Genomic DNA, 20,967 nt, shown 5'->3' with positions numbered 1-20,967 from the left:
TTCCCGCTCAAAATCCGCATGCCTAGGTAACATGAGGTTACCGGTCAATGCGATTACCAATTTTTGAAATTATTTATGTATAAATTTTAGGCTGGGATTTCGTAATGAAGTTATCATATCTGATATCACTAGACCTTAACATTCGAAACACAAAAGAAAAGCGAAATGAAAAAATGTTTAATTTTTCCCGTGCCCAAAAAAATTATGCGGGAATAAGTAACTCTCTTTACGACGATTAAAATTTTAATTATTTTGGAAAATTTGCGAATGGGACTAAGTCGATGTCCGTAGGTAAATGTTTATCAATAAAAAACATCTGTATTGACTTACCTTGAACATTCACATAATTCACAGGCACCGTTTCCAGAATCCCAGAACATTTTGAAATTTTTTTGCAAAAAAACTTAATTTTAAAAACTTAATCCGACATAACTTTCCTGTAGGAACGCAATAATGTCCAGAAAATATAAACAATTATTACACTATAATAAATTTATAACACGCTCAACTGGAAAACGATTTACTAACACACGCCGTCCACACATACACACCAAACGAGGTATACACAAGCACTGAGTTTCAATTCAATTTACTAAAGCTTCTACTAATACGTTTTCCCTCCACTTCTCTTTTAGATATAGGTACCAGTAGTGGGGACACCCCTTAACTAGTCTTTGTAAGGGTGCAAAATGTGCATGTATGAAGAATAAAATGTCTAGTTATGTAGGTAATGCACGGGAACATATGCAGTATTCAAGTACATTAACCTCCCTTTATACTGTAATTTTTAATCGTGCCAAAAGAAAGTTTCCCGCCGATTTCGTCCTTTAAGGACCTCGGCGAACAAAAGCCGTATTGAACACCGTAAGCCTCCTTTCTCTCAAATAAACCTGAAATCACCAAAAATCGAATGCTCATCTTTCCGGTTGAAATGTTTGCTCCAGTTTTTCTAGTAGCACCCGCACACATTTAAATAAACGATAAAAAATGTATTACACAAACTGCAAATGAATCATCCACCATAGTCCTTTATGATCCTTGCGCTCAACAGATATCGATCAAATAAGAAAAAGTCTCCATTAAGGAACTTGTAAATATGCAGCGCGAAAAGAGCAGGATTGGTGACTCCGAAACGTCTTTCTGTCCCTAACCATTGTTTAAATTTAAACACCCGGGGAGTAAATTTCTATACCTATTTGGTTTTAGGAAAACACAAGAAAATTCGCCTCAAATTCCCCCCCGCAATATTTGCATGCGAAAGCATTCGCCCGCGGAAGATTTCCCCTTGGATAGTTTACTTGGACAATTTGCCACCAGCTCACCGAAGATATTGACCCTCGATCCTCAAGAAGATTGGCTCTCAGGTAAATTCGCCACCGGAATAATCACTTCCGGAAAATTTGCTACGGAAAGATTCTTCCTTGTCGGAAAATTCAGGTCAGAAAATTTGCTCTCGAATCATTAACGTCTTCGGAAGATTCGTCTTTCGATAATTCTCTCCTGGAAGACTCGCCCAATACATTCGGCTCAGAAGATTCGCCTATACGAAATACGCAAATTAATCTCTGGGAAACTCCGCGCTCGGAAGATTCCCCACGGAAAAATCGTCCCCTTTTAGGAGTTTAGGAGGGCAGCACTGTCGAACGGTTTCTTCGTAAGAAATTTGCCCCGAAATATTCGCTTTCGGAACATTCGTCTCCGGAAGATTCGCTCTCGGAAGGTCCGCACCCGGTGGATTAGTTCTTGTATAATTGACTCTCTGAAGATTGGTCCCGGGTACATTTGCTTCAGAAACATTCATCCCAAAAAAAATTTCCCCTAGATAAATTCGCCACCGGAGTATTTGCGTATTGAAAAATGCTCCCAGAAGATTCGCCACAGAATATTCGCCTGAGAAAATTCTTCCACAGGTAAATTCTAGGGTAAATTCGCCTCCAGAATATGCAGTCCCACTCGGAATATTCGTCCTCTGGAAGATTCGCTTCAGGACATTCGTTTCCCCAAATATTCTCCCTCACGAACATTATAGCGTAGAGTTTAATTTAAGGGACTGTAGTTTTCGATTGGAAACTCTAACTTGAAGGGTGCGTTTCGATCTGAGACAATTTTTTTTTCGGGCCTCTAAAAAGGCAATGTGTATAACCTTCCTTTTTTACCAAAAACCGACTACACCAAAATTTCTCGGGAAAACATCTTTTTCTTATTAATTTTGGTGCATAGAATCCAAAACAATTCGTACTTTTTCGATTGGATTCTTCAATCAAAAGTTATAGACTAGAAACCAATTTCGAAAGAAAATTCAAAGGGCTGTAACTTTTGAAATAGTAGCCCAATCTTGGAACTGTTTGAAATTATGGATTCTACATGCCACATTCTATAAGAAAATTTTTTTTCTGGGTTGATCTGAGACAATTTTTTCTTCGGGGCTCAAAAAAAGGCAGTGTATTATAACCTTCCTTTTTCACCAAAAATCGACTACACCGAAATTTCTCGGGAAAACACTTTTTATTATTAATTTTGGTGCGTAGAATCCAAAACAATTCGTACTTTTTCGATCAGACTTCTCAATCAAAAGTTATAGACTAGAAACCAATTTCGAAAGAAAATTCAAAGGGCTGTAACTTTTAAACTAGTAGCCCAATCTTGGAACTGTTTGAAATTATGGATTCTCCAGGCCACATTCTATAAGAAATTTTTTTTTCTGGGTTGATCGGAGACAATTTTTTCTTCGGGGCTCAAAAAAAGGCAGTGTATAACCTTCATTTTTTACAAAAAATCGACTACACCAAAATTTCTCGGGAAAACACTTTTTCTTATTAATTTTGGTGCGTAGAATCCAAAACAATTCGCACGTTTTCGATTAGACCTCTCAATAAAAAGTTATGGACAAAAAACAAATTCCGAAAAAAAATTCAAAGGGCTGTAACTTTTGATCTAGTAGCCCAATCTTCAAACTGTTTGAAATTATGGACTCTCGATCGATCTCGATCTCAGACAATTTTTTTTCCGGCCTCAAAAAAAGGCAGTACTTTTAAGTTATTCAAATATTTGAGAACAATTTAGAAATGTTTAGGGAAAGTTTCCATTGTCACAAAATCAAATATAAAAATTCGATACATCTGAATACCGAACTCGATAGTTTACGTAACTTAAAAACAATAGGGACCTTTCTTATATCCTTAAAACCATGTGTACCAATTTTCAAAGCGATCGCACGTTTCTAAACAAGTTATCATGCACACGGACAAACGGATGGTCAAAAATGGATCTGTTCCAAAATCGCTAGGATTAATTTCAGAAAGGCGTCCGTATCATGTGCACTACGTCGATCGCTTTGAAAACTGGTACACGTATTCTTAAGAATATAACTGGTATAAGAAAGCTCCTGGTAGGTACCTCCTATATAATAATATAATAATAATAATAATACGCTTTTACTCCCCTTGTATATAACAATACAAATATAAAAAAAGCTAACCCCATACAAAGTATAACTTGAGTTTTTAAGTAGTATTAAGCCTTTTATCTAGTATACTATTTTAAATTTTTAATGTATTTGAGTGACAAGTATTTGAATACTTTTTACTGTTTTCGAATACTTTTCAAAGTATTCGAATACCTTTGATAGTATTCGAATACTTTTGAAAGTATTCGAATACATTCTAAAGTATTTGAATATTTATTTTTTAAAGTATTTGAATACTTTTCAATGTATCTGTATCTAGTATTCGCTTGTGCTGGACGTAAAAGTATTTAGTATTCAAATACCTTTGATTTGTGTAAAGTATTTAATATTTAGTATTCAAATACTTTTTGAATGTATTCTGCCCAGCTATTCAAACTGGTCATAGCCAGTACAATATCAAATGAGATGCGGTATCCATCGAACCGAATGTGACGTTCGGTTCTCAAGATTTCTGAAATAAAAGGGGTCTGTAATGAAAGATCGGCTTGAATTATATTCCCAAATTCATTCAAAAAGACGAAATTTTGCATCACTCGTCCTGTCCTACATTAAATGTGTAAGAGGCACCTTCCACATTAAAAAACTGTTGAAACTGATTTTCAGAGGTGATAGTTCCTGAGCAAAGTAATTGCAAAATGTGTCTATTTGCAGAAGATAAAATTTATGTCAGAATTAGGCGCTTTCCGTATAATTTGTTATCACACATTGAAATATTGTGATGATTAGTGAACCTTTTTCACTGGGTTAGGGTTTTCTTCAATTTTTGTTAGAAGTGGAATGCCCTTATCAAACAACATTCAAAATCACAACCTTTGTTGGTCTGAACGGCAGAGATAACACTGTTTTGCAAAGCTATGTATGTTTGATGTCCATAGAGCGATAAAGATGCAATTCATTCACATTTGCAAGTTATCAACAATTAAAAGAAATGAAATTCGATCTACTATCAAAAATCAAAAAGCCCAAAATAATCTGCTTGTCCTTATTATTATCGATGAAAAGTCAATAAACTATTATAATGCCTGCACTCAATATCTGATAGGTAATTAACACGCCATTGCTTATCAGAACAGAGAATTGGTTCAATTTACGTAATTGCTATTTTAACTAATTGGCCCTTCATAGTTTTTGATCGAGTAGTTTATAAATATTCACACGATTAAGCATCAGAGGTCACCGACATTAATTACACCAGCATGATCGTAATTGTTTATGTGACACATACTGCAATGTTTTAGACTAATATGAGTATAGCGCAATTATCTGTTTCACTTCAAAAATGCACAAAAGGCTAAATTACCTTAACGAATATTGATCCCGATCCAATAAATTTACGAGACTAGGAAAAATACAAAAGGTGCAATAAACATTCGCGCAAAAATAGGGGATCTCCGTGAGAATATCTGTTAAGGTCCCAGAGATTCAATGCTCCAAATCGGAACAAGCGGAGCGGAGGACAATCAAATTTGTGATACGTATTCTCTTAAAGACAGGTAAAAATTCAAAACCACTATGCCCCATTTGTTTATTATTTTAGTAAACACGCTTTGTGTATTATTTAGAGTTTCATTAATATATTAATAGTTGTTCCTTATCGAATGAGGAAAACCGCCAACAATGATAAACTCTGAATTTGTTTAAGTTTTGACATTCTGTATTGCGTTTTATAGTTTGAGTTGTAATTTTTAAACAAAAAGATTCAACCAAACACTAAGGGCGTAAAATGTACAAACCTTTCAACTGAATCTTATGCATATCAAAATTTAAAAACCAGCTAGCGAGGGGATTCGATTCGATGCAAAGGACTCACAATCACCTCGACGAATCCTTTTTATAAAAAAGGGATCGATTCATGACAATTTCTTGTATCTCAAATTGCATGGAGTGCAATTAGTTATGGAATGTCCACCCATTCCACTCCAGCGCATTGAGCTTATTTGATTAATATTTCTAATATTACTATCATCGATTACATGTATGTATTTGTTACTTTTTATCACACTAAAGAATTTTAAATCCTTGCCGTGTGTAAATTCAAGGATTTTTTAAACCGTAAGTCGAAGAATTATTTGCAAATTGTTATTATTTCACGAACTAACTTCCAAAAATTGACAGACGGCCTGCCAACTAGAAAACTTATTGAAAAATGTTTGAAACATTGATGACATTCTTCCCGAGATTCTTCCTCCCTCACATTCTTCGGTGTGACTTCATTGGAATCGAGTTTCCAAAACCTGACAATTGGTCTCTTGTAGAATGAAATCTTCACCGACTTCTTGGGACCATTCGGATCTATGTACATGGGTGTGAACATTCTTACTTGGCCATTCTTGTACGGATGGATATATTCGACCAGACATTACGTAGGGCAATGCCTTCGGTGAGAAGTCCAATGTCTTCTCTGTCGCTTCTGGTGCCAGTTTTACCTCTTGGCTAACCATGGGAGGTACTACTTCGACCATCGTTACCAGAAGCTATCCGCTAAGAATTGGCTGTGCTTCCAGGACGTACAAGAAGAGGTAGAATAACCGTTTCACATGATTTAGATGCAGAATTTATATCTCTATAACTTTTATTTGAAGTATTTTTGCGTAAAATAATTAGGAAACGTTTGCGCAAAGAAAAAGTAATTTCCCATGTTAAACGCCTATGTTCCACTTTTCAATTTACACCCTGTACAATTAATGTAAGTGTAAAATTAATTCTACCTTAGTTTCTGTATTGTACAATGTGTATAAATAAATAGGTAATAAACCACTAAGTGCAGAAATGATTTAAAGAAATCCATACTTTCTAATGACACCGGCATGCAAAAGTCTCAATCATTTAGGCCTTTGGATACTAATGACGCATACCAGCGTTCCACGCGAAGAATAATAACCCGAAGTTATTGCGAACACTAGAAATAGTGGTGGAAAACCGGAGAAAATTTTAATAAGCGGTAAATCTGCATACAGGATACACCTGGCCATTTCACATTTTTTTAACTTTTAATAGTTAACGCGCGGTATATTCCGTAGATTTTAATAAAAGTGACCTGTAATTGCCAATTGTATTTACAAGTCTAACGCTATAAATAAACTTCGCTCATTGCTTTTATCAAGAAATAATGAGCGAAATTAGTATGTTCGTTTATGTAATGACCCTTAAATAAGTAACATCATTAGATAATTACACCTATACAATTGCCATTAAAAATTCAAAAAGCGATCAAATTGACTGCAAATTCTTCTATATAGCTAATAGTTGCGTGGTGTACTTATTCTAAATTTCAACAAAATTAAACATTTAATTAAAAGTACATTTATGATGCGACACAATTGAACAAATTGAACGTGACCCAGAAACGTTTCGTCTAGCAGACACCCTAAAAAAGTACCAAAACTTCTATTTGTTCTTAATTTTTTTTTCTTTAAAACCATACAGGGTGTGCCTGTACCCTTTCGGGCTTCGCCATGGAAATCTCGCATCCTCAGAAATGCCGTGTTGAATAAATTGAGGCAAGTTGCTAAATTAAAAGCCAAATTGGAAAATAAAATCATTTTCATAATAACCGAATTAAACGCAATTTCTATTTTACAAAAAAACTGGTAGGCTGTGTGTATAATTTATATAGAGCGTAGCAATTAAGTATGCCAAAAGCTTTTTTTCAGCACTCACAACAGATAGAAGGATGAAATAAACGGCTTTACCTAGGTTTTTTCGAGACGGTGCATCTCAAAAGGGGGATGCGTTAAATCTATCCCCCTACTCATTGCTTAGAAAAAAATGAATGAAGAAACCCAGTTTTGCTACCCTTAGATGAGTAGGCAACAGCTAAGAATGACTCAACAGTATACACTGCCTTTTTTTGAGGCCCGAAAAAAAAATTGCCTCAGATCGACCCGGAACAAAATTTTCCTATAGAATGTGGCCTGTAGAATCCATAATTTCAAACAGTTCCAATTTTGGGCTACTAGTTCAAGAGTTACAGCCCTTTGAATTTTCTTTCGAAATTGGTTTCTAGTCTATAACTTTTGATTGAGAAGTCTGATCAAAAAAGTACGAATTGTTTTGGATTCTACGCACCAAAATTAATAAGAAAAAGTGTTTTCCCGAGAAATTTTGGTGCAGTCGATTTTTGGTAAAAAAGGAAGATTATACACTGCCTTTTCTTAAGGCCCGAAAAAAAAACTGTCTCAGATCGACCCGGAAAAAAATTTTCCTATAGAAAAATTATTATTATTATTATTATTAATGTGGCCTGTAAAATCCATAATTTCAAACAGTTCCAAGATTGGGCTACTAGTTCAAAAGTTACAGCCCTTTGAATTTTCTTTCGAAATTGGTTTCTAGTCTATAACTTTTGATTGAGAAGTCTGATCGAAAAATACGAATTGTTTTGGATTCTACGCACCAAAATTAATAAGAAAAAGTGTTTTCCCGAGAAATTTTGGTGTAGTCGATTTTTGGTAAAAAAGAAAGGTTATACACTGCCTTTTTTTGAGCCCCGAAAAAAAAATTGTCTCAGATCGACCCGGAAAAAAAATTTTCTTATAGAATGTGGCCTGTAGAATCCATAATTTCAAACAGTTTCAAGATTGGGCTACTAGTTCAAAAGTTACAGCCCTTTGAATTTTCTTTCGAAATTGGTTTCTAGTCTATAACTTTTGATTGAGATGAGAAGTCTGATCGAAAGAGTACGAATTGTTTTGGATTCCACGCACCAAAAGTAATAAGAAAAAGTGTTTTCCCGAGAAATTTTTGTGCAGTCGATTTTTGGTAAAAAAGGAAGGTAATACAGTCAATACTTTTTACACATTCAATTTTTGCACCCTGTACAGTGATGCGCAAAGTAATGCATTCCTAACGTTTGTAAATTTATACCAACATTGTCGACAATGTAAGTACAATTTTATTTTGCCTCCGTACGAGGAAGAATCATGAAGCTATAACAAGAACTGTGCACTGTTGCCAGAATGTAAGATAACATTTTCTAAAAAATTACGTAATTTGGTTGCGAGATAAGACAAATGGAGGATTACTTGTGGATAAATATAATCTGCCAAAGAAACAAAAATTTATGTACCATCAAAGTTACTACTCCCACAATCGAGGATTGCTATAGATTTAAGAATGTTCTAAAGCATTTTATGATTTTTTTAAATTTTTTGAATCAATATTGAATTTCTTGGAAAGAGGAATTTAAAATACCATCTTTTTACAATTAAATTTCCAAGCTGTTCCATTAAAAAAATGAGGTTAGGACCGATAACTTGTTTACCTTATTAAAAAGAAATTTTTGTAATTAACATTTTTCTGTACCTCTTTTAACTAAGAAAATATAGTCATTTTAAAATTGCATATTAAATTCCCTTTACAAAAATATAAACACACTAGGAATGATATTAAAAAATTTCAAGTGATTCAAAGAAATTCAAAAATGATTCAAAAATACTTAAAGAAGAATTAAAAATTTAAAAAAGGTTCCTCTAATTTTAAAAATGTTTATAGGGCAATTGCAGAATAGTTTATAGATAATTTATACGTATTAAAGAAACAAAAACAAACTTAGGCCAAGCTGTACCTTTCGCAGTTTCCACTGTAAAATGTATACCGTTTTCCCGTTCCCGTACGAATTTTGAGAAATCCTTAGTACCCCTTTACAATCCTCGAGAAACCTGCATGCCAAATTTCACTTTTTTTTACGCCTAGTAGTTCCGACTGTGCGTTATCTGTCAGTAACGGAAGTTTTATGTTTATTGATTATGTAAGTTTAAAGCGCGAAGGAAGCTTATTTTTAGAGGACAATTGCAGGGTTGTTTATAGATCATTTAAACATAATCTAGTAATGAAATAAAAATATTTGGTGTGCTACAAAAGTTACAACTCTCCACAGTCGATGATTGCTGGGATAGTAATTTTCATATTTAAAATAGAACACCCTGTATTATATTGCATTTTCGAAATGCACATGAAAATCTGCATCGTTTGATACCAAATTTACCTTCAACCGGCCTTAAAAGTTTTCAAGTTATTCAAGATTTTTGAAAATTTGTAACGCTCCTTTTACCTTTGACTTGAATTTCCAAAATCAACAATACTGACTTGATGTTATATGAAAATGATTTTAATTTTGATCGCTCTTTTACATGGTGTTATAAAACTAATGGTTTAATATCTCCAAACCATAAAAAGTTGATTTTTTCAAATACAGCGTGCTTTATTTTTTGGCACTTTCAAATGTCGAGGACAAAAAAAGAAACAGCAATAAAAATAAAAATTATTTTTATACATTTACGACATAAAAATAGCTATTTCAACAAAACTTAATATATATGGGGTGTCCCAAGAAAAAATAAGAACAACACTTGGAAAATACGAGTTTTCCCGATTTTAGGTTTGTCGCTCTACACTTTGCGTTGAAAGTGGAGTGTCAACCCTTCTTGGTGCATTTTTTTCGAAATTTTCTAGTATAGTAGGCAGCACAATTGACCTGACGTTCAGGATGTACCTTTTTTGAACCTGAAATTTTCTTGGGGAATGTTCATGATCAGTGGTTATTCCGACGAAGGAACATTTTTTTGAAGCAAATATTTTCCTACAGCCAAACCAATATTCTTGCAATGGCGTAATTGTAAAAACTTTGACTCTCTTCCTTCTTAACTGAATAATCCCCTTGCTCGTCTTACGAAGACATTTTATTCCTATTTTATGGTGTGTGCGTCACTTCTAAAGCTATTACTTCCCCGAAAATATTACGTTTTTGGTTGTATTTGATGCATACTAACCGGCCATATTCATGAACAATAATATGAATAGAATACCTACTCTCTGCTATTAAATATTCCAAATACGTTTTCCTCTAACAACGAACGCACATTTTCAACAACACAAACATTTCCTCATCATGTAAATTCATAATTATTAATGTCGGTATGCGGTACGTGATTGATTTTAGGGACATCGACGCATACATTTATATTATTAATATACACGCCTTTTATATCGTGCGTAAAGTAATGGGTAAATGGACCGATTGATTTCTGTGAACAATTTACTTGTGAAATCCATGCTTGAACAATATTAATAAATAAGTTGGAAAATCACAACTCACTTATTCTGACGTAGGTACGAAAACTTGTAAACATTTGGCCATATGAGGGCGGAAGTGTGACAACTGCCAGCCGTTTATCATTACACATGACACAAGGGTGTACGAATATTGGCGGGTACGTTTTCAGGTGTAATTTTAATTACCAGTAGAAACAGAGAATATATATCTGAATTAATTTCAAATTATTTGGATAATTTCAGTAGTTTGCGTTGAAAAAAAAACGTAATTCTTTTGTTAGTTATGTGAAAGCAATTTATTGTATCAAAAATCATTAAAAAGTTTAAGTAAATCTACATGTTTAAAAATTATTTCAAAGGCGTGCGTCTATCGAGGCGTCTACAGGACTAAGGGGGTCATCTTTTTGAAAGCACTACTTTTTGTAAGGTATTATTAAAGAAAGAACTTTTTTTAAAATGACAACATAAATGCCAAACTACTAAATTTATGAAATCAATTAACAAACTGTTGTCCTTAATTTGAGTTTTTCTAGTACTCTAGTAGTTGCCATTAAAGAAATATAAGCCCCCTTTGACCATGCAGCAGGACGCCACTGACCACAAATTTAAAGTACGTAGACTGGTAGCAAATTTTTGTAATTTTAGATACCTAAGTATAGTCTAGGCGATAAAGACATCTAACTGGACATTTTGAGGTGGAAAAGAAAAAAATGGTGGAATATGTTCAGTTAGGTGTCAGAAACAACATATTAAAAATCCCACCCCCCAGACCCTGTGCTAAAGGCTCCAGCCACCCCACCATCCCCCAAAAACCGTGTTTTCGCCCTTTTTGGCTGATATCTCGCGATCTATGAGGTCTATATGAAATATTTTTAGCTGAAAATATTTCTCGGGAAATTTTATACAAGGTAGATACTCAGAAGTTAGCCTAGGTGTACCTCTTAGCCTAGGAAATTCATAAAAGAGGCAAAAATCATCAATTTTCGTGACTTTTTGCAAATATATCGCGACCTTTAGGGCTAGATGAAATATTTTTAGCTGAAAATGCTCCTCGTGAAATTTCTTACAAAGTAGATACTCAGAAGTTAGCCTAGGTGTACCTCTTAGCCTAGAAAATTCATAAAAGGAGGCGAAAATCATCATTTTCGTGTTTTTTTGTGGTTTTTTGCAAATATATCGCGACCTTCAGGGCTAGATGATATATGTTTAGCTGAAAATGCCCTTCGTGCAATTTCATACGAGATAGGTAACTGAAGAGTTGGCGTAAAGTCACCTTTCACCTTCCACTTTCATGTGTGAGGAAATATTCATCGTAAAACAAAGTATTTCTATGTACCATTTATTCACGTAAAAACAGTATTTTCATATTAAAATATTCACACATTCATTTATACCTCAACGTAAATCATTATCCTCTGCAGATTCCACTTCTTCAGGCTCTTCGACGTCCTCTAGTGCTAGTGGGTCGTCTGAAATTACCGACTCGTAGTTCTCCTCGCCTTCCGCTTTACACTGCCCTTTTTTGAGCCCCGAAAAAAAAATTGTGTCAGATCGACCCGGAAAAAAATTTTCTTATAGAATGTGGCCTGTAGAATCCATAATTTCAAACAGTTCCAAGATTGGGCTACTAGTTCAAAAGTTACAGCCCTTTTGAATTTTTTTTCGAAATTGGTTTCTAGTCTATAACTTTTGATTGAGAAGTCTGATCGAAAAAGTACGAATTGATTTGGATTCTACGCACCAAATTAATAAGAAAAAGTGTTTTCCCGAGAAATTTTGGTGTAGTCGATTTTTGGTAAAAAAGGAAGGTTATACACTGCCTTTTTTGAGCCCCGAAAAAAAAATTGTCTCAGATCGACCCGGAATAAAATTTTCTTATAGAATGTGACCTGTAGAATCCATAATTTCAAACAGTTCCAAGATTGGGCTACTAGTTCAAAAGTTACAGCCCTTTAAATTTTTTTTCAAATTGGTTTCTAGTCTATAACTTTTGATTAAGAAGTCTGATCGAAAAAGTACGAATTGATTTGGATAAGTATAAGGATAATGATTACGTTGAGGTATAAATGAATGTGTGAATATTTTAATATGAAAATACTGTTTTTACGTGAATAAATGGTACATAGAAATACTTTGTTTTACAATGAATATTTCCTCACACATGAAAGTTGAAGGTGAAAGGTGACTTTACGCCAACTCTTCAGTTACCTATCTCGTATGAAATTGCACGAAGAGCATTTTCACCTGAGCATATTTCATCTAACCCTGACGGTCGCGATATTTTAGCAAAAAAACGCAAAAAAAAACACGAAAATGATGATTTTCGCCTCCTTTTATGAATTTTCTAGGCTAAGAAGTACACCTAGGCTAACTTCTGAGTATCTACCTTGTATAAAATTTCCCGAGAAATATTTTCAGCTTAAAATATTTCATACAGACCTCATAGATCGCGAGATATCAGCCAAAAAGAGCGAAAACACGGTTTTTGGGGGATGGTGGGGTGGCTGGAGCCTTTAGCACAGGGTCTGGAGGGTGGGATTTTTAATATGTTGTTTTTGACACCTAACTGAACATATTCCACCATTTTTTTCTTTTCCACCTCAAAATGTCCAGTTTGCCAATTTTACAGTCTCTATCGCACTTCCCACTGGGATTATTATAAAGCTTTACGAAATATGACTACTGCTGCTATTAAAGCTGAGAAGAAAGCATATCTAGAATTTACGTTTAGATCGAACAATGCTAAAACCGCATGGCAGACGTTAAGGAAAATGAGCATCTACGGCGTCTCTAGCGATAAAACTATCCCATCTAATTTGCAAGATGTCAACGAAATTAACAAGTACTTTGTTGAACACGTTAACAGTGTGTGTGATAATCCTGACATTATAAATTATTATAATAATAGCTGCTACGAATGAGACCCAGCTAGGTTCTCATTTTCTTTAATAGATGCGACACTAATTGAAAAGATCTTAAATAAAATGACATCCAAAGCTAGTGGTTGTGACGGTATAAATATTGATATTTTGAAATTGTGTTCCCCGCACTTATTGCCTCACATAGTGCACATAGTCAATTATTGCATTGAGTTTTCAATATTTCCTACTGTGTGGAAAGAAGGATGGGTTATACCTATTCCAAAAAAAGCACATGCTGAAAGTTATAACGATCTTCGACCCATCACCATATTACCCACCTTATCTAAAGTGCTAGAGAAAGTATTGGAAAGTCAATTACGACAATTTTTAAATTCACGTAGCATACTACCCGTACTTCAATCAGGTTTTCGTAAGGGATATAGTTGTGCTACTGCAGTGTACAACGTACTCGATGATATCATTACGGAAACTGATTGTGAAAACATATCAGTATTGGTACTCCTTGACTACTCAAAAGCGTTTGACTTGCTTAGTCATGAAGTGCTTAAGGCTATACTGAGGTTTGTGGGACTGGGCGATGGGGCTGTGGCCCTTATACAAAACTATCTCGTTGGTAGATGCCAGAAAGTGATTTTAAATCACGTGCATTCTGATCTTGTGCCTGTTACAAGGGGTGTTCCTCAGGGATCTATCCTTGGACCCTTGTTATACACTCTTTACACCTTTAACTTGTTGTCTGGTTTAAACGATTGTAAGTATCATCTCTATGCTGATGATGTACAGCTATATCATTCGTTTCCTTTTAGTGAATTGAATTCCTCTGTGGCAAAGATCAACGAAGATCTTGCAAGGGTAGCCAAGGCATCGGATAATCACTCTTTGAAAATAAATGCAACTAAATCTTGCTTCATCGTGTTTTGTAGCGATAAACTTAAAAAGCACATTCAAGGCAAAATAATCTTGCAAATTGGTAACCAACCTGTCCCAATAGCCGATTGTGTAAAAAATTTGGGCATTTCTATTGATTGTAAATTAAGGTTTACTAAGCACATTGACAACCTTATTGCTTCGGCTTATTATCAGTTAAGATGCTTGTATTCTAGTCGTCACATTCTTGGCATCAAGCAGAAGGCTGTTCTTTGTGATGCACTGGTTCTATCACGGTTCAATTATTGTGACGTGGTATATGGACCGTGCTTATTACTCAAAGACTGTGATAGAATCCAGCGTGTCCAAAATTCATGCTTGCGCTTCATATTTGGAATTAGGAAGTTCGAACGGATTTCACATACCTTACCAATGCTAGGCTGGCTCAATATGATGGAAAGAAGGCTAGTTCACTCTTCTTTATTTTTTCATAAAATTTTAAACAGTAAAATTCCCCCGTATCTCTACCGCAAAATTACCTTTCGTACAGACGTGCACCACTTAAATTTGAGGCACAGGGGACTTCTATCTGTTCCTATGTTTAAATTATCATTATTCAAACGATCTTTCTTATTCAACATCTGTAAATTTTGCAACAACCCCAAAAATACAAAATTACTGTATCTGCCTGCTGCAGTCTTCAAAAGAAACATCAAACATCGAATCATTAGAGAGCGAATGTTAATGCGAACGTAATTGAAACCACTACGATGTTTCCGTTGCATCTCCAAACGATAAGCTGCCTGTCAATAATTTGTTTACTTTACAAATAACTTTAACTAATGCAGAATAACTTTATTTATTTGTATTTACACAAGGGGGTTTCAAGGGGAAGAACAGGTGACCATATCAACGGGTGTACCTGACCTTGTGCCCATTGGTTATGGTGTAGGAACCATTATTTAACCAATAAAAACCATTATTATTATTATTATTATTATTATTATAAAAAGCTTCTTTAAAGATTCTTTCAGTTGCACAAATAAAGTTCTTGTATACCAGTTTCATTGGATTAATCGCTTTAGTACCACCAATCGCCGTCTGTGACAATGCGCGCGAAAACTCCTGATAATTTTCTTTTCCGTATTTCTGCTATGGCGTAAGGAGGAGCACACACTTTTTCCATGCCCAAATCTTCGTGTATAATTTTGAAAATTGCCTCTCCAGCCTCTTTTGCAAGTACTGGGATTTTCATTCGTCAATCAGACAGCAGTAAATCCTCAACGAGACTTATGACTTCCTCAGTTCCTTAGGTCGAACCCATTCAAATTGTTTCGACCAATGAAAATAAGATGGGCATCCTTTTATGGTAACTTTCTCACTTTAGTGAGAAACTGGATGACCACGTCATGCTCTAGGTTAAGTTCACTCATCTTTCCAAACAAAAAAATACTGCGTGAATGCGAATCATTTATTTGATTTAGTCAGTAAACAATTTGTGTACCCCAAAAGAATTTTGGAGGTGGCATAAAAAATGGTTTTATGTAGTACCTACCTAATAATGGGCCATGATATTTTTCTAAGAGCGACTCAATATTTCCATTAAGTGGATTCCATGCTACCCTAAATACTATCAAAAAATCAATACCCTAAACCACTACAAGATTTATATTTTCTTGCTTCGTATTCTTCTTATTTTTTGTATTATTGACTAATTACATACAAAGAATGATTAAATTGATCCAAACGAAGAGAAAAAGTGTGCATCTAATTAATTTATACATATGACATTTTCCTAATTAAGAATGAAAGTGAAATGTGGCGATATAAGAATGAGGTGGTTGTTACTTTCATTAAGGGTGTTGGTGTTAGTAAATATGCAGCACGTGTAGCCCCTTTAGTGAAGAAAAATATAACATTAAGGGATTCCATATTGTTATAAAATCAAACGAGCCAAAGACGCGGCTTGTTTGATTTTTTTTAACATTTGACCGCTTCCGTTATTTTAGTCGTTGCATTATAAAGACTCCGGCATATAGAGTGCAAGTTTATCTAGTTTGAGTGATACATTTTTTGCTGAGTATGTTACCCCTAACCAGTCAAGGGCCTGCAATGAAGACAGCTGCAAGGCCACTATATTGCGAGGTCATATTCTTGCTCTTGCTTTGGATGTCTTATAGCAGCTGATATGGGTACCTAGTATGGTAACGACCCTCTTCTCTGTTAACTTATGCCTATTGTATACTTATATAAGAATTCTATCGGGCAAATTTTATATTATTTTATTCAAGCCCCTCCTAAAAGGATCGTTATCCCACATAAGGATATTTTGAAAAAAAGTTTGCCCGAAGATCTCAGCTAGACAACAGGAGCAACTACACGCGGTTTATTTAAATTAAAGTAACATTAACATAATATGCAATGAGAGTCATATGTGACACTTGGTAAAGAACGGAAGGGGGTGTTGCGCTCTGGGAGTTTATGCACCGGAGCGCATCCGCATCTGCCCCAAGCACATGACGTCGTTTGACCCGCAAATTTACTACAAGGTGTGTAGAATTTTAATTCAATTGTTCGGTACGCTATTCTAACGTACAACCAAACCAACTGTTACGACGTAATTATCAATCGTGATAAGGTGATCTAATAATCTATACGGTTGCGTTTCTTTGAGTTTTCGCGGCAGAAAGAGCGCGAAGGGAAACGTAGACACGTGCGGTGAAATAGGTAAAAGGGTCACTTACCCCTGTAGGGAATACGCCGTGACTTAATCCCTAATCGCCTTTTGTCTCATGTAAATAGTAACGTTTAGAAACAGAATGACGAAATATACTAATTGCGTACATCTGATAAATACGCTTTGCTGAATAGCAACACCTAATCCATTGTGTCTTAAGGGATGCGAAGACTTGAACAGATACTGGTTTTAGAAAAATTTATCAAAATCTTTCTCCAAGTCATTTAACAAATTTCTGGTATTGTTCTACAGACGTACCTCTACTTAGTTAGCGTCAACAGGGTAGGTATACTAAAAGAGCAGCATCTGGACGACCAGTTTCTCCTGATGATTATTTGCCTCACTAAGCAACGATATAGCATCTTTTTTGTGACGTTGTACACTGCGCAGTAAAGCCACATGAATATTAATGAAAGGCATAATATCTCATGGATATTATTGACAAAAACCGACTCCAACATTATTTAAAAGTTGAAAAAGGCACATTGTCTTTTTCCAACACGATCCACCCAGCAAGAAAGTAAACCGTTTTAGCGACTTACTTTTCGATCACCATTGTTCACCTCATGCTAATAAAAGATTATTAAATTAATTCGTTAAAGTGTAGGTACTCATCGCTCATCGTACATTCAACGTTAAAAAAAATAAATTTGAAAGTATCAAGGGTGGGCAAGTCAATGACATTATTTTAACCCGTATAGAAATCCAAGACAACCCCAAAGAGTCAAGTAATGTAAAAAGAAAATATTTTCATAATGCATATTGGTAGGTACTAACTCAAAAGCTTTAAGGTGGCGCAAATATCTGCTTAACAGTGTCATAAGGAAAGGGAAAATCGAAAAAAAGCTCCTTCTTTTATGTCTAAAAATACAGGGTGTAGCACCTAAGATCCCTCGGATCATAATTCCTTTACCATAAAAGATAAATTTATAAATTTTATTTTTTCGATAAAGTACCTAAAAAAATTGATGTGATTGTGGAAGAGGTCTTAACCTGTGCCTCAGTCCAAAAATTAACCGCCTGAGCGATTTGTTTCTCTCAAAAAAAATTTTGAAAAACTGTCTAATTTTGAGAAAAAAAGGATTTAACAGAGAAATCGTTAAAGTTAAGGGTATAACATGTTACATAAAAAAATAAGTACTTTTCAAGTACTCTCCAAATCAGTAATATGGGGTGTTCCATTGACGTCACGGGAATACAGCACGCTCCTGGTGATCAAAAATATTTTAGAAACATGCCTGCGGTAATTGTGTGCAATTTTTCTCTAAGACTTTTTTCGGTATCTTTTATGGTAAAGGAGTTATGATCAGAGTGATCTTGGGTGCTACACCCTGTATATATACTAAATTTGGTTACAATCTGTCCAGCCGTTTAGCCGGAAATGAGACTAAAGGCCGACCGACATCAACGAGATTTTGTTTGATTCGGATTCGTGGTGCTTCAAAACGTGTATTTCCGTAAAAATAGCGAGGGGATATTTTTAACTCAATGCAATACTTATTGACGTGCGGTAGTAAAAATGGACACCGATAGTGCCCAAATAATTGGGACTACAAATTTTTGCGGTGCAAACGACCTTATAACATAAAAAAATATTCTTAGGCACATGGGGTTTCCATTAAAATCGTGTGTAGGTCGCCATGGTTTTTTCAAATGAAAAAACACCTTACTACTGTTTGAATAGTTTGGTAGCCTTTAATAATAGAATTCTTTTTTGCCTAGAGCATCTAGACCGGCGACCGGCAAAAGACTTTCCTAATAGATGTTGGCCCAAAAAAATGTAAAACCATCCAGATCTGACAACCAGAAACAGAAATAGAGCCATCAATTCAAAGAGTAAATGTCGGTAACACCATCAATTTGCCTTCAAAATTGAACCAGATCCAATAGAAAAAGGCTATTTCTAATAAATTTTGGCTTGTAGAATCCAAAAAAGATTTGACCATGAGAAACCAACTCAAAGAGCAAAGATCATTACTTTGCCTTTAAAATTTCGAAAAAAATCGGAACGCAGAACTTAATTTTTTTAAATGGAGCGCATTTATTGGTGAAAATATCCCAAAGAGGCACGAAGAAAAAGGAAATATTGTAAAAAAAAATTCGCTAAGGACTTGATCCTTCGTGCAACAAATAGTGTATAGTTTGAGACGGCAAAGATACCTGTCGGAACATCGGATACTCTGTAAAGGTAATTCTGAAATACAATTTGCAAATTTGCGACCAAAGCACGTTTTTCTAAAACGAATTCTCCGTAGGAAATTGTCCAAAAGTGGAAATATCCAGGTAGCAATACGCCTAGGACCTAGGTGAGCAAAATATCCTGAGAGCGAGAAAAAGGCACCTTCTTCCTTTAGCTGTTTCCGACCAACGGATTAAAGATGGTTGATATACACCCGTCCATAATATGAAAATTTGAAAACCCATTAATTTAACGGCCAGAAAGGTGCTTTATTCCAGTCTGAATAGGACGAGATAGTGTAAATTAGTAGTTCCTTGAAACATCAACTAGAAAAATGAAGTGACAATGAATGAACACCCAAAGTGGGGTGGACTCAAGAATATCTGAATTTAAAATCTTTAGCAATCAAAACTGTTGAACCTGAGCTGACAAAGAGTAAATAAGTTGTCGAAAAACCACATACCATCGTTATATAATTATCCTGGAGATAACATTTTTGCAAAGAAGCCACCGTATTTTTAGCATAAGTTATCTTAATACTTTGTGCGTCATAGTCACAGATAGCAGGTGCCCTAATTAGATAAGACAGTCTCATTTCTGAACCGAAAAAATAAGTTTTTAACGCTTCCTAACATGTGCGATTTAGCGTTTTGGCGGTGGTCAAAATCGATTGGGCAAATCTAATGGAATCGATTGGATATAAAACATAGACAGACTTTTAAAAACATTTCCCTAATAGCGAAAAATTCGACCGGATTTTAGGTCCCAGTATGAGGCAAAATAACCCCATTCTAATAATTAATACCTTTCTTGGTGTCCGCCTTTTATACCTCAACATGGAGATCTCTAAAGCTATGCCCAGTTTTTATGCAATTCGGTTCACAGCTAACGGAGGTGTTAAAAGGGACTTCCTTATTTGTTGGCCCACATTGCCAATTCACGAACTCCGATCTACAAAATTTCATGATAAGCGGTCAGTTTTTTTAATCGATGGACGTGAAGCCATCGAGCGAGCGAGCATGCGATCGGACGATTGAGAGAAACCTAACAGAAGTAATTCAAAAGTTTTCATTTTTAGATTTGGATTTAGTTTTAGCAACTTACATCAATATCTGAAGCAGTTGGGTAAATTTGGATCCATTTGAATACATCTAAGCTTTCTTCTAAGATAAACTCGATGACTTATAAGTGACATATAATATGCCATTCAATTGTAATTCCAAATTGCATCTTATGTCTTCCTATCATGTGTAAAACGAAGCGATTAAATTTACGATACGATTACTTAATGGTAGTATAGATTAATGCCACTATGCTGCAGTAATTGCGTGCATTCAATTTAGCAAATTAGGTACCTATCTAAATACACCATATGGGATCGGGTAATAGCAGTAATAAAAGGATTATGTGAAGGATCTGACAGGTCTGCATCCTTTTTAGTACCATTTGCAATAAATAAGCTTGTTCATTTAATGAAAGTGATAAATGCAATTGCGTATGTGCTAAATATTTCCCTCGGGGATTACACATCCAATTATTTTTAACATACATTTTTATTGCTGCGATTTTATTAATAAGTATTGGAGATTTTTTACCCAAGCTAGGTTTGAAGTAAATTAGAAAATTCGTAGCCGCGATGAAAGTAAATCGACACTAGAGGCATATTCAGTCTTTGTGAAATTAAATTTTCAAGCAATTACAACTTGAGACGTCAGTAAGAAAATTGGTATATCAAGAAGAGCCGACTATCACCTCAAGAGAAAAAATGCAAAGATGTAAACCA

General features: G+C 35.0%; 1 protein-coding gene across 2 annotated transcripts in view; it reads right to left on the bottom strand.

Moving 5' to 3' along the window:
• The window catches only part of LOC116166777 (M-phase inducer phosphatase-like), a 38,620-nt gene that overhangs the window by 2,255 nt on the left and 15,398 nt on the right, over positions 1–20,967 (bottom strand). Inside the window, exon 1 of one of the 2 annotated variants that reach the window (XM_031481899.1) lies at positions 331–597. The exons of the other annotated variant lie outside the window; for it this stretch is intronic. Within the exon in view, the coding sequence (XP_031337759.1) occupies positions 331–380 (50 nt within the window). The 5' untranslated portion in view covers positions 381–597. Of the gene's footprint in view, positions 1–330; positions 598–20,967 lie in introns of those variants that run through there. 2 annotated transcript variants of the gene reach the window in all.

The sequence above is a fragment of the Photinus pyralis genome, unplaced genomic scaffold (assembly GCF_008802855.1).
Source record: "Photinus pyralis isolate 1611_PpyrPB1 unplaced genomic scaffold, Ppyr1.3 Ppyr1.4_LG3b, whole genome shotgun sequence".
Lineage (NCBI taxonomy): Eukaryota > Metazoa > Arthropoda > Insecta > Coleoptera > Lampyridae > Photinus > Photinus pyralis.
Note: the sequence above shows the minus strand (reverse complement) of the source record. Positions and strands in the feature narration are given on the sequence as shown.